The sequence below is a fragment of the Lepidochelys kempii genome, chromosome 7 (assembly GCF_965140265.1).
Source record: "Lepidochelys kempii isolate rLepKem1 chromosome 7, rLepKem1.hap2, whole genome shotgun sequence".
Classification (NCBI taxonomy): Eukaryota; Metazoa; Chordata; order Testudines; family Cheloniidae; genus Lepidochelys; species Lepidochelys kempii.
Genome location: NC_133262.1, coordinates 44,532,521 through 44,545,104, shown reverse-complemented (window position 1 = coordinate 44,545,104; position 12,584 = coordinate 44,532,521). Strand labels below are relative to the sequence as shown.

Here is a 12,584-nt window from a genome sequence, read left to right as displayed (position 1 = left end):
TGAAACCTGTCATTAACAGGTTTCTCTGTCTTGTTTGGGGAAAAAAAAACTGATAAAAAGATAATTGGATGGATGTTCTGGTATGCTCTATGTGCTTCACTGATCTGAGCAGATGAGGGCTACAATCCCAATATTACCAGTTCTCACAATATTTGATGTCTCTGAAAGCACCAGCTCCTGCAGATACATGATTGTGTGAATCTCAACTTGGTGGGCATTTTATTTAAAATGTCTAGTTCTTGTAGTTTGGGAGGAGAAGCTTGAAAATGTGACTTCTAAGGGCTTGGAAAGCAAATAAATAGTTAGATATGCTTTTTCAAAGTCACTTTTAAAGTTAATCATTATTTCTTTTTCTGGGGTGGAGGTGCTGATTCATGATTTTTGAATGTTTGGGGTTGCATTACTGTCAGCCTTTTACCTTTTGAAAATGTAACCATGTATATGTTCACAGTTCCCTGCTGTTGCTGACGATCTTCTCTTTTATCCTCTGCCTCTCTTCCCTCCTCCCCACCATTATTTGGAAACTGTAGAATAGACTGTAGCTTTCGTGAGCTACAGCTTATGCACAAATAAATTGGTTAGTCTTTAAGGTGCCACAAGTACTCCTTTTAAATTAAAAAGTAAATGAGAAACTTCTAGTAACCTCTAAAGTAGCACCTATCAATCTATATTGAGGAGTAAGTGTTTGATTTTGACTGAGTTAAAATTATACTAATACTTTTGGTATTTGGTCACTAACTCCAAGTGCTACTTCTAGAAGTACCAGTTTCACAAAAAAAGAGGGGATTGACCATTTTAAAATGAAAGCAGACTGAAGGGTTTAAAAATAGTCCCTCCCTCAGGCAGATTTAATAAATGAAGGGGGAGAAGGAAATGGACTGAAGTTTAAAATTAAAGTTAGAAAAAGAAGTGAAGTCCATTACACTCAGGACAAGGAAAGATAACTTTCTTGGTCTCTCACTTGTATGCGACTAAAAACTTGGTGACTCCTCGGAGTCCAAACTTTTGTAAATCTGTATTTTAAAATCACTTAAACATTATTTTGAATGTATAGAGAGAGGTACAAAGGGTGGATTACTCCTTAAAAGAAGAGGGGTGGTGTTTTTGAAGTGGCCTAGAAGCCAGATTTTAGGGGCATTTAGGTGCCTGAAGATGCAGATAAGTGCCTAGGGGGATTTTCAGAAGCGGTCTCTTTGGGTACCTAAATACCATTTGAAAATCTGGCTCAAACTAATTTAAGTACTTTTGAAAATTTTACACATTGTCCTTAACCGCTTCTCACTAAAACACCTACTGTAGTTCTTTTTACACTTGGCTATTTGGTATTGAGGAGCTGGGTATCTTAAATTAAAAACAGGTTTCAGAGTAACAGCTGTGTTAGTGTGTATTCGCAAAAAGAAAAGGAGTACTTGTGGCACCTTAGAGACTAACCAATTTATTTGAGCATAAGCTTTCGTGAGCTACAGCTTATGTACAAATAAATTGGTTAGTCTCTAAGGTGCCACAAGACTCCTTTTAAATTAAAAAGTAAATGAGAAACTTCTAGTAACCTCTAAAGTAGCACCTATCAATCTATATTGAGGAATAAGTGTTTGATTTTGACTGAGTTAAAATTATACTAATACTTTTTGTCTGAAGACTCTTGAACCTCAGCATTGTAGCTCTCATCTATAAATGTTTTTGTTTTACAGGGGCCAGCTACCTGTGTTGCCTTCTCAAGAACTGGGGACTTTTTTGCTTCTGGAGGGTCAGATGAACAGGTGTGTGATGTATCTGCCTAATCTGACATCTGTAAACTCTGTTTTGTAGATTCTTGATGTAACTGAGTGAACAGAAAATGTGTCTAATTATGATGCAGAAAAATCAAGTGTGTTTGGAACTATGTAGTTTGGGGAGGAGGGGATAAATTAGCATGACCCTTTAAGATAATCGCATTTGAAAATTGGCTAAAATTGAGAAAGTTGTATGTCTAAGGTTAGGGAATGAAATTATAGATGGAGTATCTGCTCTGGAGCATGTGTAAGGTGAATCAAGATGGAGGAAATAGAAGAAAATAATCCAATAGAATATAGTTACTACATACAGGAGAAGTTTTTGAGTGCCCAGACAATCGGCACTTTACTGTAAATCACCTTTCCACTCAAGGTAAAGAGCTCTCTATACACTAAGCATCACGCCAAGAGGTAGGTCAATATTATACCCATTCCTCATGGATAAACTGAAGCAAAGGAAGGGTTATTATTCAAACAGTTTGAGAAGGCTTGCAGGGTGAAATTCTGACTCTGTTAAAGTTTTGCTATTGCCTTCAGTGGGATATCACTCTCATTTTCCTCTGACCGCTCGAGAGATTGAGTAGGCAGGCATTTGTGGTGGGGCGAGGTGACAGTTGTTATGCAGGTTTTCATTCTCTCATGTTCTTTGTGTTGGTCTATATTCCTTATTAATGTTCCTTTATAATAGCTTCTGATTATTTTCCTCCCTGTTGTCTATATGAGGCTTATATCAACATTTAAGCCCCATGTATCTGAATCCCTTTGAATTGGCTTGCTTTCTTCCTTCCTTGCTTTCTTCAATGTTATCCTCTTAAGGAAAAAAAAATTCTACCCTCAACTCATGACATAGTTTCTGTCCCATCCCCTCTTCTCCCCCCTCCCATTTCTCCCCCACCCCCGAAGCACTGCTAGGAAATGGAACATGTCTTTTTGTAAAGGTTACTTTACTACTTCAATAAGATGTTTTTTCTTTTTAGCCTTTAAACAGCATCTTTTGAGATGCTGATCCGATTATTTGCCCCCCTTTTTCTTGCATTGTTAAATAATAAGGGGTAATTTTGTTAAGGTTTTACTTGTAGTTTTGCTTTTGAAATAATTACCTAACTCTTTGTGTTTATAAAGAGATTAATAGAAATAGCAAGATGGCTGTAGTGTGGCTTTTCTGCTAATATTGATTTTTTTTCTGAAGAAACTGGGGTGTTATTGAAAGCTGTAGTAATGATACACTTCAAAAATAGTAACCATATGAAAATATTGTTATATAATCATTAAAAAACATTCATAACTTTTGAGATGTCTGTAAGTGACTTTTTTCACACATCTCAATTTCCAATTTAAAGTAATATGAAGAAAGTGGACAGTATTAGCTATTTTTCTCTCCATTACATAACTGGATGACTTGTGTGGTAACCTGGATATGTGGTGGTTTTTTCCCTTTAATTGTAAGTTGCAAAGGTTTCTTGGATTCCTTTATTTGGTTTTGAATTTGTATATTTTTTCATATGAGGCAATCACTGTTGTATCTGGCAGCTAGTCCTTTTTTTCTCAGAGATGACATTTCTCATGTCTAGAAATATCTCTTGCTACTGGTAAGCTGGGAAACCAAATTATAATACTTGATCTTTTTTTTTTTTTCCAAAGGGTCCTACTCATCTAGCTTTTCTGGTATAACTCCCAGTTTTATACCTTTTTTTGAAAAATCCTCCCTTTTGGCTGTAATTTTCTGTACTTAATATCAGCCCAGAGGTGAATTTGTGAGTGTCTGTGTGTGCATGTGCAAAACTTTAATGCAAGGAGGAAGAAATAACTCTTAAACTGTGTATATTTAAAGTCTTCTGCACACTTCTGTTATGAATGTGTTTAATAAAAATTTCCTCTAAGGTTAGAATTAAAATGCTATTTATGGAAGTTAAATTCATAATGTCTATAGCCTGATCCTGCAAAGTTTTATACGCATTCTTGACTTTATGCATTGAGTTATTCTGTGTAAAATTAAACCTGGGTATAAGTCTTTTGGGGGTTTCAGGTTATACACAAAGGTGTCTTTCTATTTTGGCTCCTGTTTCACAATTGCATGATCAGTTTCTGTAACTATGGAAGTATAATGTGAAATACAATTAATATTTCTAAAAACATGGAAATAAAACTGTGAACAGCTTTTTACACCACAAATACTTTTGTATTTAATTAGTTGCTAAAATAAACTCCATAAACGTTAAATCCTACAAGTATTTAATGTCCTTTTATTTGTTGAATAGCTTAAAATATTTTAAACACGTACCAACTTAAATAGGAATCCTAGTTCCATGGGATACTCGACCCAAGGGGGGTCAGAAAAGGCCATTATCTTTTGAGAACTCAAACGATGGGCTTGTCCACACAAACAATTTTGCAGTTTGCTGGGTGTGACTCTACTTCTCACTAGTCTGCTGTGGACTGACTGAACATGTGGCTGTTACTGATGCATGTTAACATGTGTTGATCTAATCCCGTTTCAGAGAGGAGTAGATCAAAGCACATTAACATATTGTTAATTCGCATCAGTTGGGTCCATACAGACAGGCTAGTCCATGGTACACTAGTTGTGGGATAGATTCACGCCCCAGCTTGCAGCAAATTAAATGTTTATGTAGACAAGCCCTATGCAACTTGTCTGTTGAATAACATCTTTCTGATGTTGCCAAAGCCTATTATATTGCTCTTTGCTGGCAAAGCTTTCCTCTCAGAACTCTGGGTGTGCTGACACTTTTCCAGACTGCCAGCAAAATTAATGTATATGTGTAAATTGAGGTTTTAGAAAGGATTATTTTTAGTCAGCTGGTTTTTATTCTGCAGGTGATGGTATGGAAAACTAACGTTGATGCTGCTGATTATGGAGATGTATTGAAAACTCAGAAGTATGCCACTAATGTAACAGGAACTCTTCACAATCTGGTAGGTCAGACCATCTTACATTTAACATTGATGACGTTTTGACTTCCCTAGTTTACCTACCTATACAATATATTTGAGAGGAGACACTAGTTTTTCTTTGAAGCTTTGTGTGGAGAGCTATCTTCTCTCTTCCCTACCAGCTGATCTCCCTGTTTCAAGTCATTACCAGGTGAAGCTAAATTCTAATCAAGTGCCCTAACAATAACTCTTCAGAGGACACTCTTGAAATCTGTGTGAGCACCACTCACTGATATTCTTTCTAACACTTTTAGCTTTTGCGTAGATTGTGAGCCAGCTATTTCCCTTTTCAATGAGAAAACTCAGAGGATATTTAATGAGCATTACCTACACCTTACAAAGTGTCTGGCTGTATTTCAGGCTGCAGAGTCGTCATCTTCTCCAGCATTAACTTAAGTTGCATAAAGTCTGTTTTATTGATGAGACTGGTATTGTTTCTGATTACCCCATAAAAAGTGCAATTAAAGAACTGGATGAGTAATATGGCCTTAGAGAAAGGGGAATATATAAGCAATACTTCAATAGAATTGCTCTTAAAGATACCGTTACCATGTGGATAATGTTTCATTTAAAAGAAAACAAAACAGCAGCAACCGAAGTCTAGTCTTAGAAAAATATGAATAAATCGATTTGGCTTGTGGCAGAATTGTAATAAGAACAGAAGAAAGACCATACTGGAGCAGACCAGTGGCCCTTCTAGTTCAGTAGCCTGTCTTCCCATAGTAACCGGTGCCAGATACTTTAGAGGGAGTGCAGAGAACAGGTCAATTTATCAAGTGGTCCATCCGCTATCATTCAGTCACAGCTTTTGGCAGTCAGACTTAGGGACACCAAGAGCATGGGACTGGGTCCCTGACCATGTTGGCTAATATCCACTAATGGATCTATCCTCCATGAACTTATCTAAATCTTTTTTGAACCCAGTTATGTTTTTGGCCGTTGTGACGTCCCCTGGCATCGAGTTCCACAGGTTGACTGTGCATTATGTGAAGAACTAGTACTTTGTTTGTCTTAAGCCTGCTGCCTATTAATTTAATTGAATGACCCCTGCTTCTTGTTTTATATGAAGCTGCAAATAACACTTTTTTCCTCACACTGCTCATAATTTTAGAGACATCTATCATATCCCCCCTTAGCTGTCACTTTACGAAATGAACTAGGTGATTTTAGACTATTAATAATCTTCCCTAATTTCAGATGGCCTGCCACCCCCCAACCCTGCTGCCCTTTCACACATTAAAAGCAGTGTGTCACTGCAAAAGAAGCAGGCGTACCAGGCAGAACCTCTCCTCCCTTTACTCAGCCCTCTCTCCCCCCACCTCCTCTCCCTCCCCGAAGTTCCAATGGCCACTGGTTGTGCTGGCCGTTGTTGTGTGCATGCTTGCGTCTGGAAGATTAGCTGTTCACTCCATGTTAAGAGGAGTTGCAGTCACTTTGGTTCCTTTCTTTCTCAGAGACAGTGGAGACTTCTTTGCTCGACTGGACAGAGGAGCAGGGGGAAGCAACACTTCCAAGGAAAGCAGCATAACCTATCTGTCAAAGTTGCTGCATTCCAAAAGTATTAAACCAGTGAAAATTGCATATACTGGAGTGAAGCATAACTAGATGCAGAGTGAAGTTTTAGTGTGAGGCCTTGTGACAGGGAAACTTTTAAGAAAAATATTACACCATTGCAACATGTGGGAAGAACTGTGGGAGCACTGGCATGGTGTTTAAACACAGTGTCTTCTAGACTTGCTGTGACCATGGTTAGAAGACATCTTGGTTAAAAACACTCGGGTGCCTTTCCATGCTAGCACTACTGCTGGTGGAACTGCATGGGGGTTAGCAAGAGTGGAAGTTAAGAAAAACACTAGTTGACACAGTCTGAGAATGGATAGTCCATTAAAACAATTCAGGACTTCCATGCCACATCTCTGTGATCTCAGCCTCAGTAGAAATTCTCCTGTATCATGGGAATTGGTTAAAATATGTTCTAGCATTGCCATGTGGATGAGAGACAGCTCTGATCCTCAGCAGAACAGTGGACCTTAGGATAAATCTTGGCCCCATTGAAATCAGTAGCAAAACCCCCTTGACTACAGTGGTTACAGGATTGCACTCATGGTCTTCAGGATTGTCACTGTTCTTACCATGCGTATAACAATCATACTGTGAACAGGTGAATTGCAACATGGTTATAAATATAGTGAAAGCAGGACCTACGCGAGTGCTTTATCAGTGGATTTGCTACACATAATCAAAATTATGGTCTTGTCCTTTTTCGTTTCAAAACAAAAACGCTCAACAGCCTCAGTTTTCAGTATCCTGATATACATTGGGTTACAAAGAATATTTCATTTTAAGAATCCATAGTTCTCCTATTACAGGTTGGACTGTAAGAGGATGAGATAAACACAATTTTCCTTGCGAAGAGCCCAAGCACTGATTTAAATTCCATAGGTTGTCTAGCTTTAAAATTGATGTGAAATGGTCTGTAAAGCATAGCAGGTATGGTTGTTGAAAAGAGGTTAATGATTCTGGAGGTGGTTTGATTTATTATTTTAAGTGATTGTAAATAGCTTGAACACGGAGCCCTTGTTTTCATAACATTGCACTTGCACATCAGTTTGACGACTTCTTATCCTTAAAAGCTATTTTTGGATAATACTCTCTTTAAAGGTAAAATCTGTTTGTTTTTGGTTTTTTTTAAAGCACTTCCTTATAACTCCAGTTTGTTGCAAGCATTAAAACTGAGATATGTTCAGCTTTCTTTATATATAAGGGCTGTGTTTTGTCTCAGGCAAGCTAGAGTGGTTTAAAAACAAGATATTTCTGCAGATAAATTTTGTTATGATTTTGAGAACTTATAGTTTCCTTCCTCCCCTTAGCCTTGTGCTCAACCCACCTCTCAAAAAATTTACAAAATCAAACTTTAAAACTGCAGTTTTTGTTTTTCTTGTAAGTAGCTTTTGATTTTCCGATTAAGAACAATAACTTCACCCACTAAAAAGGGAAGCTGCTTAATCTTTTCCACCACTGCTGCATGACTGTACTACAAATTTTGTTTTTTTAAAAAAGGCTGTCTGCAGAACCCTTTAACTTTGTTACTGAGTTATCCCTTCAAGGGCTATTGTCAATTATTCCTTACCAATACTGCCGATACACTTAGGCATTATACTTTAGTACTTCCTGTGTCATTTTGCCTTTCACCTAAATCAATAAATGTTTCCTAATGAGAGTTTGTGCTACAAAGTCCTGCTACTTTATTAAGCATTGTATACTGACCAAAGTAGAGGTAATGTAAACAAAAACAGAACATGTAATGCCAGATAGCTCTTCTGGCAGCCTCCTTGAGAGAGGAGAAGCAGGTTAGCACGAGTGATGGATATAAGAAGAAATGAGTGATTGCATGTTAAGTTATACATGACTCTTCTATCTTCCGACTACTCTTTGCAACAGACTACTTGAGATCAAACTGGCCTGACATTGCATCGTGGTGGTGGACACAAAACAGAACTTGATCTAAAAATGACTTCCCTTCTGATCCTGGGAGTAGGGGAGGAATAAAATTGCTGCATCCTTTATGAGATATCAGCTAGTTGATCCAGACTTTAGGGACCTTGGCTATAAAGGAAGGATGGGCTTCACCTAAATCAAAATGTAACCTGACTGCTGGCATGTAAAATTAAAAGGTTGTAGAGGATTTTTTAAACTAAGGGCTGGGGAAAAGCCAACGGGTGCAGACGAGCACATGGTTCAGACAGACACATCCCCGAGGGGAGAATCTATTAATGGGGATTTTCTATATTCTAGCAAAAAGGAGAGAGTAGAATTTGATAAAGTACAGGTAGGAATTGAAGATAAACAGTCTAAAAGAGAATCCCATTCAATTACATCACATGAAAGCAGACAACTAAATGTTGATGATAAATTTCTTAAGTGCCTGGTGTACAAATGCTGGAAGTCTAAATATTAAGATAGGTGAATTTGAGTGCCTGGTATTAATGAGGATATTGATAGACATCACAGAAATTTGGTGGAACAATGTTAATCAATGGGACACGGTACTATCTGGGTACAAAAAATACAGGAATGACAGAGTAAGTTGTGCTGGTGAAGGAGTGGCACTGTCTGTGAGAGAAAGTATAGAGTTAAATGTAGGAAAAATCTTAAATGAATGAAACTGTACCATAGAATCTGTATGGATAGAAATTCCATGTTTGAATAATAAGAGCATAGTAGTAGGAATATACTACCGACCACCTGACGAGGATGATGGTGGTTTTAAAATTCTCGGGGAGCTTGGAGAGGCTATAAAAATAGAAAACTCAGTAATAATGGGAGATTTCAACTATCACCATATTGACTGGGTACCTCAGGATCGGTTGTAGATATAAAATTTCTAGACACCATTAATGACTACTTCTTGGAACAGCTAGTCCTGGAGCCCACAAGGGGAGATACAATTCTTGATTTAGTCCTAAATGGCACACAGGATCTGGTCCAAGAGGTACATATAGCTGAACCGCTCAGTAATAGTGACCATAATGCAGTTAATTTTAACGTCCTTCAAGGGGGGGTGGAGACCAAAGAAGCCCGCCACCGTAGTATTTACTTGAAAAAGGGGAAGTACACAAAAATGAGGAAGCTAATTAAATTGAAATTAAAAGGAACAGTCATGAGTGAAATGTCTGCAGACTACATGGAAACATTTTAAAAATACCATTATAGAGGCTCAAATTAAATCTATATCCCAAATTAAAAAATATTAAGAGGGCCAAAAAAATGCCACCAAGGCTAAACAGAGTTAAAAAGGAGATTAGAGGTAAAAATGCATCCTTTATAAATTGGAAGTCAACTCCTACTGAGAAAAATAAAGGAGCATCTTGAGCAAGTCAAATATAAAAATATAATTAGTCAACCCAAAAAAGAATTTTGAAGAGCAACTAGCAAACTACTCAAAAACTAACAGCAAAAAAATTAAGTACATCAGAAGCAGGCAGCCTGCTAAACAACAGTGGAGGCCATTGGACGATCGAGGTGCTGAAGGAGCACTCAAGGAAGACAAGGCCATTGCGGAGAAGCTAAATGCATTATTTGCATCTGTCTTCACTGCAGAGGATGTGAGGGAGATTCCCATACATGAGGAATTCGGTGACAAATCTGAGGAACTATCCCAGATTGAGGTGTCCGTAGAGGAGGTTTTGGAACAAATTGATAAATTAAACAGTAATAAGTCACCAGGACCAGATGGTATTCACCAGCAGTTCTGAAGGAAGTCAGATATGAAATTGCAGAACTACTAGCTGTGTTATGTAACCTGTCACTTGAATCAGCTTCAGTTCCAGTTGACTGGAGGATAGCTAATGTGACACCAGTTTTTAAAAAAAGGCAGGTGACTCTGGCAATTACAGGCCAGTAAGCCTAACTTCATTACCAAGCATATAGGTTGAAGCTATATTAGGGAACAGATTTAGCAGGCACATAGATTAATACTGTATAATGGGGAAGAGTCAACATGGCTTTTGTGAAGGGAAATCATGCCTCATCACGTTGTTAGAATTCTTTGAGGGAATCAACAAACGTGGATCCAGTGGATATAGTGTACTTGGACTTTCAGAAAGCCTTTGACAATATCCCTCACCAAAGGCTCTTAAGCAAACTGAGCAATCATGGGATAAGAGGAAGGGTCCTTTCATGGATCAGTAACTGGTTGAAAGATAGGAAAGAAAGGCTAGGAATAAATTGTCAGTCTTCAGAATAGAGAGAAGTAATTACCTGTGTTCCCCAGGGATCTGTACTGGGGCCGATCAATGTATCCATAAATGATCTGGAAAAAGGGGTAAACCGTGAGGTGGCAAAGTTTGCTGGTGGTACAAAATTATGCAAGATAGCTAAGTTCAAAGCAGACTGCAAAGAGTTACAAAGGGATCTCACAAAACTGGATGACTGGGCAACAAAATGGCATGTGAAATTCACTGTTGATAAATGGAAAGTAATGCACACTGGAAAACGTAATCCCAACTATACGTACAAAATGATGGGGTCTAAGTTAGCTGTTATCACTGAAGAAAGAGGTATTGGAATTATTGTAGATAGTTTTCTGAAAACATCTGCTCAATGTGCATTGGCAGTCAAGAAAGCTAACAATGTTAGGAACCATTAGAAAGGGATAGATGGTGGTGGTAGCAGCATTGCATTAATTCCTGAGACCCAAATCGGGATCAGGGCATCTCACTAGGTGCTTTCTAAGCTCCTAGGAAGATATGGTTCCAGGCACAAGCAGCTTAGTTTTAGATCTCAATCCTGTAAATGCTTCAGCACTCAACTTTAAGCATGTGACTAGTGAGTGAAGTCCAAGGGGCTACTTACATGCCTAAAGCTAACCATGCATGTAGGAAGTTATAGGATGGGGGTCTGAAGAAAGAGTTTAGGATTGAAAGTCTGGATCCTGCAAATGACTCCAAATGGATAGATGCTTATGCCTCTGCAGAGGCCGCTTGAATCAGTGGGGCTCACTGTGGGCACAGGAGTCTGTGCATATGACAGGATGAGGCCTAAAGAACATATTTCCATCTTCTTGGAACATGTGATCTGAAATCTTTAATCCTATAATTTATTCTTCACAGAGAGTTGATCACACTGTCATAATTTCTTCTCAGTACAAAGGAAGCATATTGATAGGATGTAATTCCCTTACATTACTGACATGATTTTACTAGCATATGTATTTCATTATATGATATATTTGTTGGTATTATTTTCCAGATTCTAGGAAGACTATGTATAGTAAATTCTTTGAAGAGCAAATGCTGAACAATTGATATCACATTGGCATTTGGAAACTGCTTAGATATTTATCTGTATTTGTGCATTAAAAAGGGTGGTGGTGAACAAAATTGTGGGTTTTAAGCTAAATTTGTAAATATAACTTTTCATACATACGAAAATAAGGAAAATTCAGTATCTTAAATAGACTTCTTTTCTTAAGCTCAAATATTGGCCTTTGTTTAGGCATGTTAGCATCTAAGTTTTGAAGTATGTGATATTACTGCAGTGCAGGAGTTACACTAGATAGGCTGAGATGGATTTTAGAATGTACAGCTGTATTTTCTGCTGATTTTTACTTTCTGAAAGCCCTGCTTTTTGTCTGATGCTTGCGAAGCTTGCTCTAGGCCCTTCCGTGAAACTCTTTTTACTGTGAGGAAAGTTTTACGCACTATGGTACATGGGGAGACATGGTCTTGAGTGAGGAATTTTTAAAAGTGTGAAGATGTGAGCGTATGATGATGAACATGGCAAAAGGTAAGATTATCACTGATGGCAGAGGAAGTGTGCTATACCTCTTCAGATGTGATTTTTGCAACCATATGAGTCAAATACTTACTTTAAAAAAAAAAACAAATATAGCGTATACGTATTCCAGAATGAGTCCTGGTGCCTTTGGTCTGTCTGCAGAATCTTGGTTTTTGAAATAAATAGGCTTTGCAGAATTCAGTTATTTTTAATAATTTCAACAGCTAATCCCGATGCTTTTTTGTAAGCATTTTTTCTGTTATCTATTTAAATTTTTAAAGTTGGGGTAAATTATCGAGGGGGGTCACACAATAATTATTTAATGACTGTAGATGTTGAGATTCAAAAAGTTAAATCTTTATGACCATAAAAACAAATATTTCAACATCACATGTCAAAATATACAAAGTAAGTGTCGTTAAACTCTTAAGATCTTAAGCAGCGTTTTCTTCCTTTCTGGATCTAAATTTGGTTATTGGTGAAATATTTTTTCTTCATTTTGTGTGTACAATGAAAAAGACATTTACCAGTAAACATCTAATCCTTCCAAGCCTAGAAATGTTATGGATGTGTTTAAATAGC

General features: G+C 37.6%; 1 protein-coding gene across 4 annotated transcripts in view; it reads left to right on the top strand.

Moving 5' to 3' along the window:
• Positions 1 to 12,584, top strand: part of POC1A (POC1 centriolar protein A) — a 109,466-nt gene that overhangs the window by 50,218 nt on the left and 46,664 nt on the right. For all 4 annotated transcript variants that reach the window (XR_012159880.1, XM_073352461.1, XM_073352460.1 and 1 more), the window contains 2 exons: positions 1,692 to 1,760; positions 4,608 to 4,706. Coding sequence is in view for 3 of the 4 variants with exons in the window: in XM_073352461.1 (XP_073208562.1) it covers positions 1,692 to 1,760; positions 4,608 to 4,706 (168 nt within the window). In the remaining variant the exon portion in view is untranslated. The remainder of the gene's footprint in view (positions 1 to 1,691; positions 1,761 to 4,607; positions 4,707 to 12,584) is intronic.